The sequence below is a fragment of the Poecilia reticulata genome, chromosome 4 (genome assembly GCF_904066995.2).
Source record: "Poecilia reticulata chromosome 4, P_reticulata-male-v2, whole genome shotgun sequence".
Lineage (NCBI taxonomy): Eukaryota > Metazoa > Chordata > Actinopteri > Cyprinodontiformes > Poeciliidae > Poecilia > Poecilia reticulata.
In genome coordinates, this window is record NC_088833.1 from 29951501 (window position 1) to 29970244 (window position 18744).

Sequence of the window (18744 nt, forward strand, 5' to 3'; positions counted from 1 at the left end):
ATGGCCGCCTGGCTTCATTCCTTATAGTGACAGCAGAAAAAAGGATTGAAACAAACCTGGTGTCATTGTCAAGAAAAACGGATTTAATAAGAGAGCAAATTAGAGTCTGGAGAGCATTTAAAGGATGCTGTAACGCTGAGTACCCTGAAGCTTTGAGTGGGTAGATGAAAAATGTTTCATAAGAGAACTAGCAAACAGCAGCAGTGCAGAGGAAACACTGAGAATGACAGACTGTATTGTTTGATTTGATGTCAGCTGTGATTAAATCATTTAATCAAATCTAATACGATATAAAAAAGATTTCTAACGCTTGCGGTACAATTCTCTGTCTAGAAAACATCAACAGCGTCGTTTCCTAAATTTGATTCATTAGGTAAAAGGATTTCTGTTTCACAGCATCAATATCTGTAATAAAACACATATTTTGACATAGAGTTTGAGCAGTAAAAGCACTCACATTGTTATTTTTATTATTACTGAAATATTTCACATAACTGAAATATATGTATTTTCCAGGCACGTAGTCTCATTTCACAACAGTAACTATGTAACCTTCAGTTGCTATAAAAATGCCGTATAAATCAATTATGATGTAAAAGAAATTTGACTTCCTCTTTAAAAACTTCTGCTCGCTCTGAAACTCCACTTTCAGGAAGTCGGACATTAACCTCCTCTACAAACCTTTTAGCTCCTCTCATGAGCTCAGCAGACACACAGCTCCACTAGGTGTTTGCTAATTGCTGCTGGCTGGTCTGGGCTGCTCTGTGAGGTGGAAGCTCAGAGGAGCTGCGTTTCAAAGGCGGAGCTAGGCCCATCAAGACGTTTTGCACAGCAGAATGGTTGCCATGGGAGATTAAAGTACTTCTCAAACATGCATGAAAGAATCAAGGCAACATTCCAGGTTTGTTTCTGATGAGGGAATAACATTATAACATGATTTACAGCTCAAAAAAGTCAGTTTTACACAGTACTGCCCCTTTAATTGAGTCAGCAGCACAAGTTTGAATTTATTGTGGAATATCAGTGATCCACACGGGATTAAAATGGCTCCATCTTTGCTGCAGAGAACGGTGAATTTAAATTGCTGTGTACCTCAGCCACCACAAGGTGGCGGACTGTAGCCTCAGCAGGAGCCTGTTCGTGCCTGAACGGCCTGAGATGAATTAGCTCATTATTGAAACATGTTGATCTAATCTATTTGAGTGATTTCTATAGAGAAGTACCATACACACCAGTACAGTCTGGTAGTACTGGTTTACTCGTGTCATTTCTTCCAGATGGAGAATCCCCTGATGTGTCTCCCTCAGAGAAACTCTCACATCTCGCACAGTGAAGCACTTTTACTCTGCAGCGTCTCTGAAAATATGCAGCCCAGGCTTAAAACTGCATCCCAGATGGCGCGATAGCATGACTTTGAGCGTACTTTATGTAAATGCGATGACTAATGTTTTCTCTGTCAGCCTGCAGAGTTAAATATTATCAAGGACGACCCACTCATATTTCTGCTCTCCTACTGCGGAGTGTTTTGCAAATGAAGACCTGTAATACACAGAAGGACTTAGAGCACAAACACGGCAGCAGAAGCAAAACTCTTTTCATCAGCAGCGCCAAGTTTCTGGCTGAAATGAATAAACTTGTTTGGTGGTGAGCGTGTGAATATAGTGCAGCTCGTGCACTCTGTGGGATGAATGGCGTCAGCTATCCGGTTAGCTCCGGAGAAAAAAAACTATCTGAACCAGATGCTGGATCGTTCTACAAAACACTGTTCTTCTTTCATTCAGTTTCAGCTATTCTCTTACACAATACTGCATGATATCAAATCTGTTCTGAAAACAAACTCCTCTCTTTCCCCTGCTTTAAAATCACCTCCATTTTGTCTGCTTTCAAAACTATCTGATTTTTGTTTTGGTCTTTTTTTTTGTCATTATTCTTTACATGTGATCAGCCTGCGGGACGAAGGTGGATGTAGAGAAAGAACGAGTCACACAGCAGAAGAAAGAAGCCACAAATAGCCTGGGAGGCAGCAGGGATGTGTGGCGAAGCAATAATAATAATAGCACAGGCCGATTAAACCTGCGATCAAATCGGGTTCTGATCAACTGGAATCAAAGGAGCAGTCTGTGTCCCAGCAGAGAAGCTCATTCTATGCTGTGCTGATTATTTGGTGACATGACAGCTTTGGGGTGTAAAATGGAGCATCTGCAGAGCATTTAGTCCTGCAAGGCAAACATGGCTTGAGTCTTTCCATTTATTTATTAATTTAGTCAAAATCTCACCAAAACAAGGCACGCTTTGCAAACCCCAGGTGTCCAAACACTCCGGGTCAAAGTAGTCAAAGGTAGGCCAAAAACAAATAAACAAAACTTAAACAAAGTAGTCAGATTTTTAAAATTATTTTATGGAAAATTATGTTTTGCTGAATTAAAATAAATAAAAATTGTTTTGGGCTTCATTTAACAAATTCATCCTCAGTTCTAACAATAAGATCTGGGTGACTTTTCTTTCAAAATACCTGCTATACCTACAGGCCACATTTTCTCTTTCAGAGGGCTGCAAATGGCCCTTGGGCCGCACTTTGGACATCTCTGTTTGTAGGGATACAATTTCAAGGCACTTATTAAAAGGGGTATAGTTTCAGCAGGACAATATGAGACCTGAATTTGCCAACATAGTATGCTAGTGTTTTGTCTCTGGAACGGTTTTTTCTGAAATGTTTGGGGCAGCGTGAAGAGGATGATGCTGTACTTAGACCTGAGTGAAGATCCACCCCCCCCCCTCCTCCGCCCTCCATTTTCTTCAAATCAGACAAAATTGGTGTCAGTCAACTCGACTATGTTTGTGCAGCAAAAATGGTTGTTTGTGCTGCTTTGGCTTTGAAGATATTAATAAAAGAAAAAAGGACAAAATGTCAATGAGCCCCCCAAACCCCACTTTTACAAAATCAGAATTACTTTTGAACTTCAATTAACGTCTTCTGATTTGAAGAAGTGGAGGGGGCAACTTCACTCAGGTTGTACTTAGCATAAAAATGAACATAGGTTTTTATAATGAAACTTTAATGGTTAGGATTTTCATTCTGAGAGACTTCCATTAACCACAAAATTGCGTAAACTGAAAATACAAAAATAAATTAGCTAAATAGAAACCAGCTATTTTTTTTAAAACTCACATTTTTCAATATAAATAATTTTGAGCTAGGATGATGTAGTTTTCCAGCCATATTGAAATAAATGTATTTTACAAAACTGCAATGGAAACAATTTTTTTGCATCACACAAGCCACATGATCAACAGCTGGATGTTACTACTGTAGGAAACGACAAAGTGGACAACAGGAAGTAGAATTAGGATGATGGTTTGTTTTGGGGGATTTTTGTTTAGTTTTATCAGACAATGTGCAGCTGACTTCTTCAGAGCTCCCACAGCATCACACAGTTCATAAAAAGTTGCAAGTCATTTGAGCGTGCTGAATACATAACTCTTCTGTAAAACAGGCAAATATCATTTCCCCAAAATGTCATATATGTAGCCGCTCCTAAGAATAAGGGGCTTGTCGCTCTGACGCCTGAATAAAATGCAGACGTCTCCTCTAATGGCTGATAGATGATTTGATCTTGTTTAAAAAGAACCTTACCACACTTCATCAATTGTTTTGTTTCAGTCTTATCAGTTTAGTTTTTCCACTGAGTTATTTTTAACTCTGCTTTGCTTCTTTACAGCCTCTGACTGACTGCGAAAATGATCCGTTTCTTCAGGGCTGTGCAGTAACAGTCTTATGACTGGCTAATTGTAATGTTTTGTACTAAGAGAGGCTGTGTTCAGATGACCTGCAGGCGTGTGCTGAGGTTACGGCCTATTAAAAGCCGAATACCAGCAGCAGAGCAGCTGAACTGCAAGACAAACCAGCGTTTCATGTGAAAGGGAGGACCGAGCTGCTCAGAGCTTTCAAGTTCAGATGCTGAAAACTCACCCTCCAAGTATCATCCTTCTGTCTGGGGTTTTAGAAGAGGTTTGGCGCACCGGTTGTTGACATTTTGATTTTCCAGGACTGGAAATGAGTAGGTTCCCCGGCGAGCTGACCCAGAGGGAGCAGGAGCTGCTGAGGATCCGGCGGGACAGCGACACCAAGGCCGCCGAGCTCGCCAAGATGGAGAAGATGCTACAGCAAACCAAAAACATGATGGAGAAAAAGACCGATTCCGGCCTGGAGAGCAAGGGCTACCAGGAGAACATGGGTCTGTAGCTTCACATTTGTTAAATCTTGGTGTGTGTGTGTTTTGTTCTGGTGTCACATTGTACCTTCCACCACCGCCTGCAGTGGAGGACCTGGAGGAGAAGGTGCGCTCCACCAGGCGCTACAGGAGGAACTCCCTCCATCACACGCAGATGCTGGAGAGCCAGATGAAGACGGTGAAGGGCGAGCTGGTGGGAACGCTGGACCACCTCCAGGAGCTGAGGAACGTCCTGCGGCGCTCCCAGCAGAAGGCAGAGGAGCGCAAGGCGGCCATGGAGAAGCTGGCCGCCGGCCTAAGGTGAACCACCTTCCTGTAGAGTCGACCTGTCGGCCATTTTCTTGCTCCAGATCCTCCGTCGCCATGCAAGGCTGTGCAGAAACCCCTTTTATTCACACCCCAGCTGTACACCGACTAAACTGAAGAAGACCAGATAAAGCTGCTTTCACTGTTTTCTCTCAATATATGCAAAGTAATAACTCCTGTGTAGTTCCATACATGTGATAAAAGATGTCAATGTGTTGAAAATGTCTTGTTTTGTTTCTGGACTTGCTCCCCTGAAGACAAAGAGGTCACATTGTGTTGTGGCAGAGATGTGATCAGAAGTCGTTTCACACTGCGTCACATGCTGTGAAGAGAAGAAAGTTCATTAGTAAACTGAATGTTTTCTGCTCATGATGGACTCATCTGTCCTGAGTTGTTGCTTCTGCATGATCAGAACAACAACAAAAACACTGTCTTATGAGATATTGGAGGTTGTTACATTGTGAGACCAGGTCTGCACTTGTACATTTAGCTGAAAATGTGAAGTGATGCAGATTTATGAAATAATTGTGAAATAAAGCGACAGAAATCAACTCTGCATTTCTTGCCTTATTATTTTGAAGTGAGTAAAAGACAGCTGGTGAGAAAGAGGCTGCTTATCTCGGGAGTTTGAAGAGGCTTGTTGATGGTGGATGTTCACATTCGATGTTCCCACAGAGGGCGCTAGAGACCTCTCAAAAATCTGCTTGAGACAGAAAAGCAGAGGCACGTTTTCAGTGTTCCCGATGGACCTAAAGATAAAGAAAGTATGTTTAGAAGAATGATTTTGTTTTGCAGACTTTTAGAAGAAAACCTATTTCCATTCAACATATTTAACTGTGAAACTAGAAAACAACAACTGTACAGTGCCTTTTGCATTTTACTGTGTGACCAAAACTACAGAACAGTACGGAAGCGCATTGCTATCACGCAAGAAAAAAAAAATTCAAGCGCTATCACGTTATAACGTGATACGTATCTTGTTAAAACGTGATACATATCACGTTAAAACGTGATTCTATCTTGTTAAAACGTGATACATATCTTGTTAAAACGTGATATGTATCTTGTTAAAACGTGATAAGTATCTTGTTAAAACGTGATAAGTATCTTGTTAAAACGTGTTACGTATCTTGTTAAAACGTGTTATGTATCTTGTTAAAACGTGATAGTTATCTTGTTAAAACGTGATACGTATCTTGTTAAAACGTGATAATTCTATGTCCAGGAAGTGGCGGTATTATGCTAGGCTAGTACAGTGGCTGACATGAATTGGTCAGGTTTCCCTTCATGTTTGGTCTACATGGATATGGATGCTGCTTTGCACTGTGGTTAAAACCATTAATAGCATGCTACTCTGAGCAGGATCCTAAATAGAACGGGGCTGCACAGAAGGAAACGTCAGTTTGGTTCTCTAGCTGTGGCGGCGTTCCTGACTGTCTGGATCGGAGCTGAAGTTGGCTTCCGTTTGTAGCTTCTCATTCGGGAAATGGCTAAAGAGCGATTAGAACGGAGGCTCAGATGTATTTGCTGAACATTTTCTGTAAAACATTTTTATTGAACAGTACAATAGGTGCATAACGGCAACGGCTGTTCGTAACCAAGCAACCAAAATAAACAGAAGGGTAGATAGTGGCAAAAGACAAAAATTAGATCCTGTTAAGCATTCTTCAAAATAAAAGACTTCCTCTCTCTTCCCTTTTGTCAAAATAAATCATAAATAAAGCTTTGAATTTAATTATTTTTCACATTACCTTTTTGTAATTATGTACAATCAAGTTACATTCAGTAAATAATAATAAGCATTTAAATTATACTTAACATATGACTGTAATTAAGTAACTCCGTCCATTTTCTTTACACCCTTGTACGTTAGTGGGCTCGGGAGGGGTGTTGGTGCCTATCTCCAGCTGACATTCTGGGCGAGAGACGAGGTACACCCTGGACAGGTCGCCAGTCTGTCGCGGGGCAACAAAGAGATACACAACAACACACACACACACCTAGGGACAATTTGGAGAGGCCATTTAACCTGACAGTCATGTTTTTGGACTGTGGGAGGAAACCGGAGTACCCGAAGAAAACCCACGCATGCACAGGGAGAACATGCAAACTCCATACAGAAAGACCCGTGCCAGGAATCGAACCCAGAACCTTCTTGCTGCAAGGCATCAGCTCTACCAACTACACCACTGTGCAGCCCTGTAAATAAGTAACTAATCATGGAATTAGATTTAATATGCAAGTGTTAAGAAATCACCTGATATGCTTTAAAAACAAACATACATCGACACTTCAAATCTGGAGTAGATTATTCTACGCCAATGGCAGAATATTTCAAACCTAGTTTGTGATTTGTGAAACCTTTATCTGAATTGTGAAACTTCAAACATGAGAGATTTAAAAACCTTTTCGTATCTGGAATGCATTATAAATGAACTATCACATTTACAATATTTGCTATTATTTTAGCCTTCTGTTTTCTTTCATTTTTTTGTCCTAGAGCACCTGCCTTTCTGTTTGGCTGTTGTGGTTTACAGGGATGCATTTTAACTTGAAAGGAAGTCTTTTATTTTGAAGAATGCTTAACAGGATCTAGTTTTGTCTTTTGCCACTATCTAGCCTTCTGTTGATTTCGGTTGCTTGGTTACGAACAGCCGTTGCCGTTGTTCAGCAAGTGTACTGTTAAAAAAAAGAAATCTGAACAGAAAATGTTCAGCAAATACATCTGAGCCTCCGTTCTAATCGCTCTTTAGCCATTTCCCGAATCAGAAGCTAAAATCGGAAGCCAACTTGACGTTTCCTTCTGTGCAGCCCCGTTCTATTTAGGATCCTGCTCAGAGTAGCATGCTATTAATGGTTTTAACCACAGTGCAAAGCAGCATCCGTATCCGTAGACCAAACATGAAGGGAAACCTGACCAATTCATGTTAGCCACTGTAAAAGCCTAGCATAATATCGCCACTTCCTGGACATAAAATTATCACGTTTTAACAAGATACGTATCACGTTTTAACAAGATACATAACACGTTTTAACAAGATACATATCACGTTTTAACAAGATACATAACACGTTTTAACAAGATACATATCACGTTTTAACAAGATACATAACACGTTTTAACAAGATACATATCACGTTTTAACAAGATACTTATCACGTTTTAACAAGATACATATCACGTTTTAACAAGATACATATCACGTTTTAACAAGATAGTATCACGTTATAACGTGATATGTATCACGTTTTAACAAGATAGTATCACGTTTTAACGTGATATGTATCACGTTTTAACAAGATACGTATCACGTTATAACGTGATAGCGCTTGAATTTTTTTTTTTCTTGCGTGATAGCAATGCGCTTCCGTAGAACAGTGAATAATTTTGACCTGAAAGGAAAATGATACTTTTTTTTGTTTGTTTTTTTAAATAATGCATTTTGTTTAGGAATTCATGATATATCACTACTAACATTGGTATTGGCCGATTTTATTCATTTTTTAATGTACTGACATCGGTCCGATAAATAAAACTGGGCCAATATTAACAACTGAAACTTATTTCCAGCTTGTTGTTAAGTGTGGTGAAAGGTACAGGGACAAGTTAAATATATGAATATCTTTGTAATTTCTTTCCTTAATTAGTGAAAAGGAGGCAAACAGTAATCTGTAGCTAAGCTAACTATGCTGAATGGTTGATAATCTCACACAGTCCACCTCCCAAGTGAAAAAAAAAATACTTATATATTTTGGGTGTCCTCCTCTCGGGGGACACAGAATAGGTTACCAGTCTGTCCTGTCTCTGTAGGCATATCATCTAGATGTCACTGACTCTCCAGTAGTCACCCCGCTATTCATGGTTGTCATCCAGTCTTGCCATTCGCTGATGTCTCAGAGTGTTCAAGTGATAATGAATTCACTGATACATCTGGATGCGTCCTCATTATGTTTCCGGAATTGTTGAATGTTTCAGGTTTTTATACATTATCATACCCCCTCTCCCAGGTGACCAGTGGGGATGATCAGTCCCCAGCTTGTGTGCATATGGCTAACTGGCTACATTGACTCCACATTCCTCCTCTCTTAAGCCACATGCATCTCCATCCAGCATCTTCAACGAGGGGCGAGTAGCGAGATACACCCTGGACAGGTCATACTTAAAAATTTCTGAATAATTTTTTTGTGCTTTTTTTCATCTTCTCTCCAGCTTTTTCAGTATAGTTGTAATGCAATGAAAGTCATGTACTATTTTAAGTTGGATAGCCAGGTATAGTCCCTCTAAATCTGTTGAAGTCTAAAGTTTTCACATAATGAAATGTAAAAAGTTGCAAGCTACTGTCACAGGACATGAGGAGTTAAGGCGTTTCCCGTCAGATGAGCAGAATCAGATTTCAGGAAGAGTAAGCCCTTTGTACAAATATGTTTTGGTAAATGACTGTCAGCTGGATTCTCACACAGCTGAAAAAGTGAAGTGATGCAGTACTGAAAAAGGGAAGTCGTTAATACCTGACATGACTGCTAATCAAAGTAAGCTAAACAAGTTTGACAGGGTGATAAAGAAAGTTTGCTTGAAGGAAAAAAGACGCATTGACCCTGCTTCCGTAAATGATCATCAACTTGTCGTAAGACGTCGCTTGACGGACAGTGTGTGCCTGCAGCACAGAAGTTTCTAGAGTTCTAAAAACAGCAAATCAGAACAAACCATTGGAGCACGGTGGTGGTTGGGCGATGATTTGGGATCGTTTTCCTGCTTTTGTGTACCGCACAGTCTAGGATTTGACCATGAGCTCCTCTGTTTATTAATAAATCCGAGGCGATCTGTCCAACTGTATAAAATGTAACATAAACTACAGCTCTCTGACGAAGTAATTGTCCTCTTACTGATTGTTTTTGGTTTTCTTTTTTCATCTCACTTGAACATTTCAGATCATGAAATGAATATTAATATCAGGATGTTAAAAATACAAAACGCAGCTTTCAAATAATGTTTCATTTCAGTGATGACTCAGTCTTTTTTGCAGTATTGTTTTTGTTCAGCCACATTGGAAGATTTTGGATATACTGATTCAGAAATTTGGGCCGATATAAATTTCTGACATTCATATTGCTATTATGGCCGATTACAATATGTACTGGTATATATTCCCTTACTATTTCTACACCAATAAAAAAGTGATCACACGGCAGACATTGCCTCTCTGCTTCAGTTAAACAGCCCACAATCCGGTGCTGCAGCGCTACAGTTGTTACATGCCCAGACAAGAACCATGTAATCATTCCACTCCACTCCCAAAACACACTCACAAACAGCAACAAGATAGAAACGCTGGTTGTTAATGTTGGCCCAGTCAAGCTGATTCCCAATATTTTAAAAAATAACTATTGACCGAAACAGACGTAAATGTCGATATATCGTACATCTCTAATTTTGGTTCCATCAATTATAGAAAGTTGCCAGAGTTCTGAAACGTCAAAATAGCCAGAGACTGTCACATTACTGTCTCATTTTACATGTTTTTTTTTTGTTTTTGTTTTTTTATTGTAAGTATGATTTTCTTTCCATGTATGTTTTACCTCAGACATAGTGGGACACACACGTTCCAAAAAAATTCCATTATTCCAAAGAATGTTTTTCTGTAGGTTTTGGGAAAAGTCAAGGAATGATCAACTAAATGTGATTTGGCCTTGGGATTCTCATTGATGCCACTCTCTCTCTTCCTTATTGTTGAATCAAGATCTGTGAACTGAATTGAGACAAGTGAGGCCTGTAGAGTTTTAGATGCTCTGGGTTCTTTAATGACCTCTTGAATGACTCATTGATGATCTCTTTGAGTAACTTTGGCAAGCAGACCACCCCACTGCTCCATGATTCTGGATAATTGCTCTGACTGTGGTCCTCAGAAGTCCCATCACGTCTCTGTAGCCCCTTCCCCAAGCCTGCTGTTTGGACACTACCGGCATTTTCGGATATTGACTGGGATAGTTTCACATTTAGACGGCACTGTGTCACTATTTAGATGAGATCACCAAAACGCCTGCATGCACTGGACTTGTCATGCCAGGGCACTAGATGGCGGCTAAGTGGGTGTCATCAAAACACACATCTGCTTTGACCCTTGACCTCCAACTCATTTATCTCCAGTGAACTAAGTGCAAATGTAACACATATGTATTCCAACATATCAGAAGATGTGTTACTGAATAGGTTTAGTAGCACATACACCACCATGTTTTTGTCCTCCTGAATTACATTTTCACTTGGAGTCCAATTGGTTTTGACTAATTTCTCTTTATAAATGAAATATATCCATTTGAAAACTACTTTTTGTTTTCACACAGGTTATCACTAGTTGCATCTCCATTCCAAATGTGCACAAAACGTAATGTTCCACTAATGTTGAAAAACAAAAACCATTTCAAAATTGCGGTGTTACCATTAAATAAAAAACACAATTAAAATCACATGGGAGTATCTTTGTTCACACGATAAGTCAAAAATCATGCTGTGTCAGGACCCTCCAACTACTTCCTGTCGTTTTCTTCTTCGTGGTTTTGCGCCAGTGCCAACAGTCGGTTGTTGATCATGTGACTTGTATGATACAAAAAAAGTGTTTCCATTGCAGTTTTGCTTAATAAATACATTTGGATGCGACTCGAAAGATCCCTCTCATTTTAGATCCAACAACTTTTTACTGAAATAGAAATTTTTCTTTTAAGCAATAGAACAAAATCTAAAAATTTTAGATTTTTTTTTTCTAAATCTCAAATTGCACAGTTATGTGATCAGTGGAAATGTAGCTTTTGTCTTTTATTAAAATATCTTTGATGAGCTGAAACACTGAAGTGGATTTCAAACAAAGCAGCAAATCAAGCAAGAAATAGCAGGAAATACTTCAGGGTGGTCCACAGGTCCAACCAAAGTTTAGTCAAAGTTTAGACCTCAGACTATATCTGAAGTACTAGCGTGGGAGAGCTGTGTCGAAATAAATCCTCAAACCGCAATGAAAGAAGAGTTACAGAAAGACTCAGAAAACTGGTTCCTCTGCATGTCGACAAAATTCTTGAATAAGATTTCGGAGCGCCACCAAGCACCGCTTGCATGTGTCGAGCACACCCAGAAGAACTCAGTTACCCTCAACACACATCACTCTGCTGCTGCTGCCACATTCTCCTGTTTTTATTTGCAGATTTTGTGTCCAGCAGCCGGTGTATGGTTGGCCAAGGACTGGCAGGACAACAACACTGGGTTTGATAAGTGGTTTGAAAATTGCTTGTTTGCTGATGTTAAGTATACTGTAAGTAGAGGCAACAACATCATGAAAGATGTCCTTGTTTTGACAGCCACAACCAGAAGCATCCTAACAATGAGTGTGGTGATCACAGTGACGATTATCACACACACTTATGAAATCAGTTGAGATTTGCACTGAATATTTTAAACAAATTCACAACACTTTTTGAGGCGTTTGTAATTGGAATAAAAAATATTCCAGCTCACTCATCAGATCCTACATTGTTACCATTAACTGTATTTGAACTGGATGTGGGTGACTGTGACTCTGTGGTTAGAGCAGTCATCTTGTGATTGGAAGGTTATAGGTTGGATTCCAGCTTCTTCCTTCTGCATGTCGCTGTAACCCTGGGCAAAACACTGAAACCTAAATTGCCTACTGATCTGCTTATCGAATGGGTGAATGTGACTCTAGTGTAAAGTGCTCTGAGTGGTCAAAATGATTGGAAATGTTCAGTCCATTTATTGTAATTGTAGCACTATAACCTGACATTGAGGAGGACCTGGGATCAAATCCTGCTCCTTTTTGGAGTTTGATTGTTGTTCCGATGCAGAGGTAAATACTCTCTGAGTACCTAAGCATCTCCTTTAGATGAAGTGTTGGTATGTGGTTTAAACCACATACCATGTATTGTTGGTTGCCTCACAATGCATTGTCCAGAGAATACCTGCCTCATGTCCGTTGGGGGATCATCGGTCAACCTGTGACGCTGTACTCATCGAGGGAAGAGAATATGGATGAGAGTTTTGAAATAATGGTTCCCGACTCTTCTTCATCCAACATTGCTACATTGATAGCCTTGTCCTGTGTCTATCAGCTAGCTGTCAGACAGATGGCTCAACAACCACCTGTAGAATTCCTTGACTCATCGCCACATGGTGCTCAAGTTGTGCAACTGCAATACAAGACAGACACAACAAACAGCTATAGACACAGACACCTAATGAGAATTTTGAGAGAACAAATTCTCATTAGGTGAGTATAACTGGCATGCCATGTTTTTGGACTGTGGGAGGAAGCCAGAACACACTCATGCACAGGGAGAACCGGGACTCAAACCCAGGACCTTTTTTTCTGCAAAACAACAGATCTACCAACTGCTCCACTGGGCAGCCTGTACTCAGTCCTGCTGTCATATTCTTTGTAAAGAAGAAAGGCTTTCTTATGACTTTTGTCTCACATTATAATTGAGTCTTTTTATAATTGAGTGTGATATGATTTACTTTAGCGTTTAACATGCTAACTGAGGCCTTGAGTTTTTGCGATGCCCTCATGCACGTCCGTCTGAAATTCTGTAAATTAGCAGGATGTCTTCTCTCAAGGACACTGACATGTCTTCCACTTGTGGGTCATTGTTCTCACTGTTATATGATGGACTTCAAATTGTTGGAAAATGACCTTGCAACCTTTTACAGATTGCCTCTTCTTGGTATTGTGATAACACACACCTGCATGCTGCAGAACATAGAGGAATACACTGATCCATATCAGTCAGTCAAGAACATTAGATTAGCAATACCTTGTTGTTACTTTTCCTATGCAAACAGAATGAAACCAGAATGAACAAATATTTAATCTAGAATGACAACATGGAATTTGGTGAAGGTGCAACAGCCTAGAAGGAGTTTTATGTCTAATCCTTGGGTCTTCTGACTCATTTTGTTTAGAGGACTTGAAAGCTTGAGTTGGACAATGTGATGTCTGAAGGACCTTGGCTATGCATGATGCTTAAAATCCTGAGGATTTTAAAAACTACTCTAAGTTGAACTGGTAACCTGTGTAATATCATTTTAACAGGAGTGAAGTGAACTCTTCTGTTGTGATGTGAACTCTTATTGCAGAGTTTTTGATCAACTGACGCCGACTAAGGGCTTTTTTGGGCATTTGGTTTCCAAAGTAGTTTACATGGCCAAAATAACACCTAATTTCCTGGAGTCTGGTTTGAGAGTTCAGTAGTCTGATCAAAGGTAACATGCTCTCTCTTTAGGCAGTGATCTTCTCCAAGTTCAGTTGAGAGAAGTTGTTGAACCAGTTTGTAATTCCTTTGTTGCCACCTAAAGCCTGAATTTTGAAAGAGCAGTTCAACTGAATGTAATCTGCATAAAGGTTAGAAGAGATTTTTGAAATGTATTAATGATCAGTCCAAAGACAGATATTACGTATATATACGCATATATATACGTAATATATACGTATATATATGCGTATATATTAGCAACAACAAAATTGGGCCCAAGCAGAGCCTTGAGGAACACCACATATTAGATGAGTACAAGCTGACATGATGTGGTTTATTTCTTAAACAGGATCTGAGATCACCACCAAACTATGAAGTCTGACAACGGAGAGTGTGATCGACCAAGTTAAAGGCCTGAAACATCTGAAAGCATTCAAACAAACTAAAGCCACTTAATACACATTTCTATGAAGTAGCTTTTGTAGAAATGTGTTGCATTTTAGAAGATAATGACTTTTAGAGAGGCCAGAGAATCTGTGCCTAGCAGGAAATATAATTCTGAATCATTACTAGATGGCTTCCACCAGCTCACTGTCCGTAGCCGGTTCTGTTTAGCTCGGTGGACCTTTGGTTTCCTCTGCTTAGCACTAATTAACATTTGGCTTTAAAGCCTGGAAATCCTGTTCCCTTCAGCCAGTTTCCTGTCATTTGCTCACAGTGACTCATATTGATGTCCTTTTGTTTACCATGTTTGTTATTTTTGAACTTTAGATATTCCTTTCAGTTTCCTGTCTTGATAATTCATAATTTGCTTTTTCTTCCCAGCGTTTTTATCTGTTTGACCCAGCCGACAGAGAACAGCCAGCATGTGTTTTAAACAAAACCAATCCCTTCCATTCCTTCCAGTCCTCTTATTAGTGCCAGGTTTCCCTTTCTGTCAGCCAGATGCAGCGACAAGACTCAGACAGTATTTATACTTATTTTAAACTTTGCCTACAGTTCCTTGCTGATGCATCCATACCTGTCAAATCTTCTCTTAGCTTGTCAATTTAAACCCTCAGGTTTAAAAGCAATGTATTTGACTTCATGTGATATACCAATGAAAAGTAGTGCAAAATTGTGAAGTGGAAGGAAAAACAATACAGGATTTTTATTTTATTTTTTGCAGTAAAAAACTGAAAAATGAAGCAGGAATTTGTGTGCAGGATTGCATTGTGTTTTTGCTCCATCCATCTTCCCATAAACATTAACCCACCTCCCTGTCCCTTCTGAGAAAAACATCCCATATCATGACGCTAACACCCGTCCTGCCTGGCTGCAGGGATGGTGTGCTCAGGAAGAACATGCACTAGATTTTATATGGAGTTATCAGAGTAAAGGGGGCTGAATTCACTGCAATCCACTCTTTGTAGATTTTATTTCTTTTTTTGTGTGTCTTTCCCTGCACAACTATTCTTGATTTGCTCCTGGTCTATTGCAAACAAATACTGCTAGCTGTAAAAAAAAAAAAATTAGAGGCAAGTCATCACACAGTTCACAAATACACTCAGAAATACATCTATAGCTAACTTGCTACCGTTTGACCCCGACCTGCTGATGAGCGGCAAACTCAAATCCTCTTCTCCCCTGCAGCACTACGCCGTGTTCACATCAGGTTATTGTTCTCCCCCCGTGTATCCACTCAAAAATCCCTGGTACATCTAAGGTAAACCTTGTAAAATGAAAGGCAGGGTGTTAGAGGAAGGGTTAGGCGGATTGCTGATGATCCAAGAATATTGCCTTGCAAAATTCATCTAAGTATATTAGAAAAAAAAACTGACCTTCCTGCTTTGCTTTGTTTCTTTTTCAAATCTTTCTGGATCTGGAGTTCAGTGACTGTATCTTCTGGGAACATTGTTAGGAAAGAAATTAAATATTTGTGGATATTGATTTTGAGCAAATATTTTGTGAAATGCAGAGGTGGAGGTATTCATAATGGAACTAAAATCTTTTCGAAAGCAATACAGTTTTGATTTGTTGATCTACAACCTTCAGTTTTTAGAAGTTTGAGGAGAAGGACACTGGTCAGTGAGGTTTGTGATTCTTGGTTGCTGTTAGGGTGGATGTTACTGTACGCTTTTTTCTACCCAAATTACTTAAAATATATTTTTAATGAAGCCTTTCAGGATGCTGTGGTATCCAGATATCTGCTTCTCAACATTTCAGGTATCTGAAAGATTGTCCATGATAGAACAAATCACATCAGTTTTCACAGATATCATGAAAACATGTTTTTTCCCAGAGCAAACATTTCAGATATCTGGAAGAAAGTTAAATGCTTCAGATAATTACAATAGTTTTTCCTCAAAAAGTTTTATTCCACCTCCTAATAAGTTAACACATTTTTAATACATGCAGAAAGTTACCTTTGTAAGCATATGCTATTAAATAGCTGCAGTCAGTATTCCAGTAACTGATGCCTGAAATACCTTTTAAGTTGTTATAGAAATCTTTGCCGTGTCTAATAACAATTTTAACAGGTTACATTTGGAATATTTTGGGATATGCCATATTACTGCATATTGGAGATATTTCAATAAGGATAGTAAATATATAAAATGTGATTGGATAAATCAGCTGTACCTCCAAAATTACCAAAAAAGATGTTTGCTTCTCTTTTTTCTTTGTAGTTTAGGTCTTTTCTTAAACTATGCAGATAAATCGTCATGGAAATGCTCAAATCTAAAAAAAAGGAAAGTAAATATATAATCTGAGATTTAGTATTTCAACCTATTTCCAATTATTTTGGTTCTGATCCCTGTTTGGTCTAAATTAATTCTTATAAAATATGACAGATTATGACATGGAGCATTAAACATTGTTAGCTAACTTGTTACTGTTAGCCACCATACTAAAACAAGCACTCACGCTAACATTAGCATTTTAGCACATTTTAGCTTTTATAATGATTGAATGAAGTGTATTACTGTTGGTCAACATGCTAATAATAACCTTTATGCATTTTTAGACAAAAACTACAAAGGTATGAGATAAGAAATGCGCCAAACATCCAGCAGAAAGTCCATTCTTTTAGATCAGCCTTTGTAATTTCAAACTATGTTGGCGCATTTTTAACTGCACATTTAGAACATTTAACAGCACTAAGAAAAGAAAACACTTTTCTAAGTTTATTGTATTTTAGTAGGGCCACGGTGAGATATCGCTCCAGGCTTGACAGACAGTTAACTCCTCCGAAGTGACACGTTAAGGTGGAAACCACTCCACACCGCATTCCTGCTGCTGAGAAAGGTTTCGGTGAGAAAGCAGACGTAGAATTTTTTTTTTACGAATAATTAAACTGAAACGTACATCAGCATCAGTTCTGGTCTACTACCAGCTGCAAATGATCTTCCACATGAGCGGAGCTGCTGCAGCAGGAAATTAAAACCGAGAGGCAGCCGCGGGCAACCGGGACCGCCAGATCCCTGCTCCTATCCGACTCTCATGCTCAGTCATAAAGAATCCCAGTTATATCGCTGCGCCATATGCTTCACCAGAATGCAGGTACTTACAATCTGTGTGTTTGTGGGAAACTCTGTGGTCAAGACAGCAGAAGTATTTCCCCCAAGAGTTATGCAACTTGTAACTCAGAGAGGTTTGGGCCCTCACAAGTTAGAACAGGCCTGTGTGTGTGTGTGTGTGTGTGTGTGCGTGCGTGCGTGTGTGTGGCCGTCGTTATCCGCTCAGGCAGTGTGTTGCATCTGTTGGGTCTCGTGGGTGTTGGAGCTGGCGTGTCTGAGACGGGGACAGAGATGTGTGTATTCTGCACAATGAGGCAGAATGTGCTGACGCAGCTCTGCCAGTGGGAGTCGACGGAGCCAGCCCTGTCCTGAGGCGACTGCCGGAGCTCACAGAGGAGATTTGGGCCTTCGCTCTCTGTCACGCTGCCACACGGGCGTCTGCGGGGCCGCAGTTTTAGGGGCTGCTGGCCGGGCAAAAGCCACGCGATCGAGAAACACGCGGGCTAAAGCAACAAATATGTAATTGCCAAATCAACTGTGGTGGCAGGACAGAGGGGCGTTTATCATAACTTCCAAGAGAAGACCGGCCTGTTAGAGCTGCTGCAAGAAGCTCAGGAAACAGATGAGTCAACGTTCTATATTTGGAGCTGTTTTTCTGCTGGAGAGAAATTATGAGTCATAATTTTGTATTAGACATACTCATAAAATGTGTATGTTGAGAGCAGTTTGACTGTCTGGTTTTTGAATTAATCTGCTTTTTGGACATGCCTTCATCAATGCTTCACCTCTCAATTGAATGGTGCAGCTAAAATTCCCTGGCTGCCATGTAAAGTGCCTTCACAGACAGACTAAATGCATTACGCAGTAAGAGAAGAAGTACTTAGACCACCGTATTTCATTTCAGTGAGGCGTCCTGCTTTACAAATCGATAAAAAGAACTAAGACAAAACAAACAGACTGAAAACTATCCACCTTCACCAGAGTTTGCATTATAACCCTGGCGAAACTGAAACTTGGGTAACGGATGCGCTTACAGTTCTCGGGGCAGGAAATGTCTGCAACTGGCAAGTCTACTTCCTGTTTTCTACTGTTTGGTAGCAAAAAAAAAAAAAATTCTAATACATCTCATACAACGAGATCTGGCTTCTTGTTTCAGATGTAAACACAGAAAAACAAGCCGCTGCATAAACAGAGGTCACTTAACAACGAGCCAAAACACCAGGTGAAACAGAATCTATGTAATGGAAAGCATATTTATGTAATGCTATTGCAAAGTTTAAGTTTTAACTCAGAAACACAAAAACACTCACGGGAATTATGATATATGATGTATTAAATGAATCAATTAATGAGTTAAGTTAACATTGAATCACTTTTTTTGTTTAAATCTAACCTTCAGTTTGTGTACAATAGAATCTCAAGAGACAATTATGTAGGAATCTATAAAAAACAGC

The 18744-nt window shown here is 39.6% G+C and overlaps 1 protein-coding gene across 1 annotated transcript; it reads left to right on the forward strand.

Moving 5' to 3' along the window:
- The first annotated feature begins 3678 nt into the window (after nt 1-3678).
- On the forward strand, nt 3679-5089 carry LOC145551509 (uncharacterized). The gene is made up of 2 exons (XM_081606644.1): nt 3679-4235; nt 4319-5089. The coding sequence occupies exons 1-2, from the start codon at nt 4055-4057 to the stop codon at nt 4534-4536; spliced, it is 399 nt and encodes a 132-aa protein (XP_081462770.1). The 5' UTR covers nt 3679-4054; the 3' UTR covers nt 4537-5089.
- Nucleotides 5090-18744: the final 13655 nt, after the last annotated feature.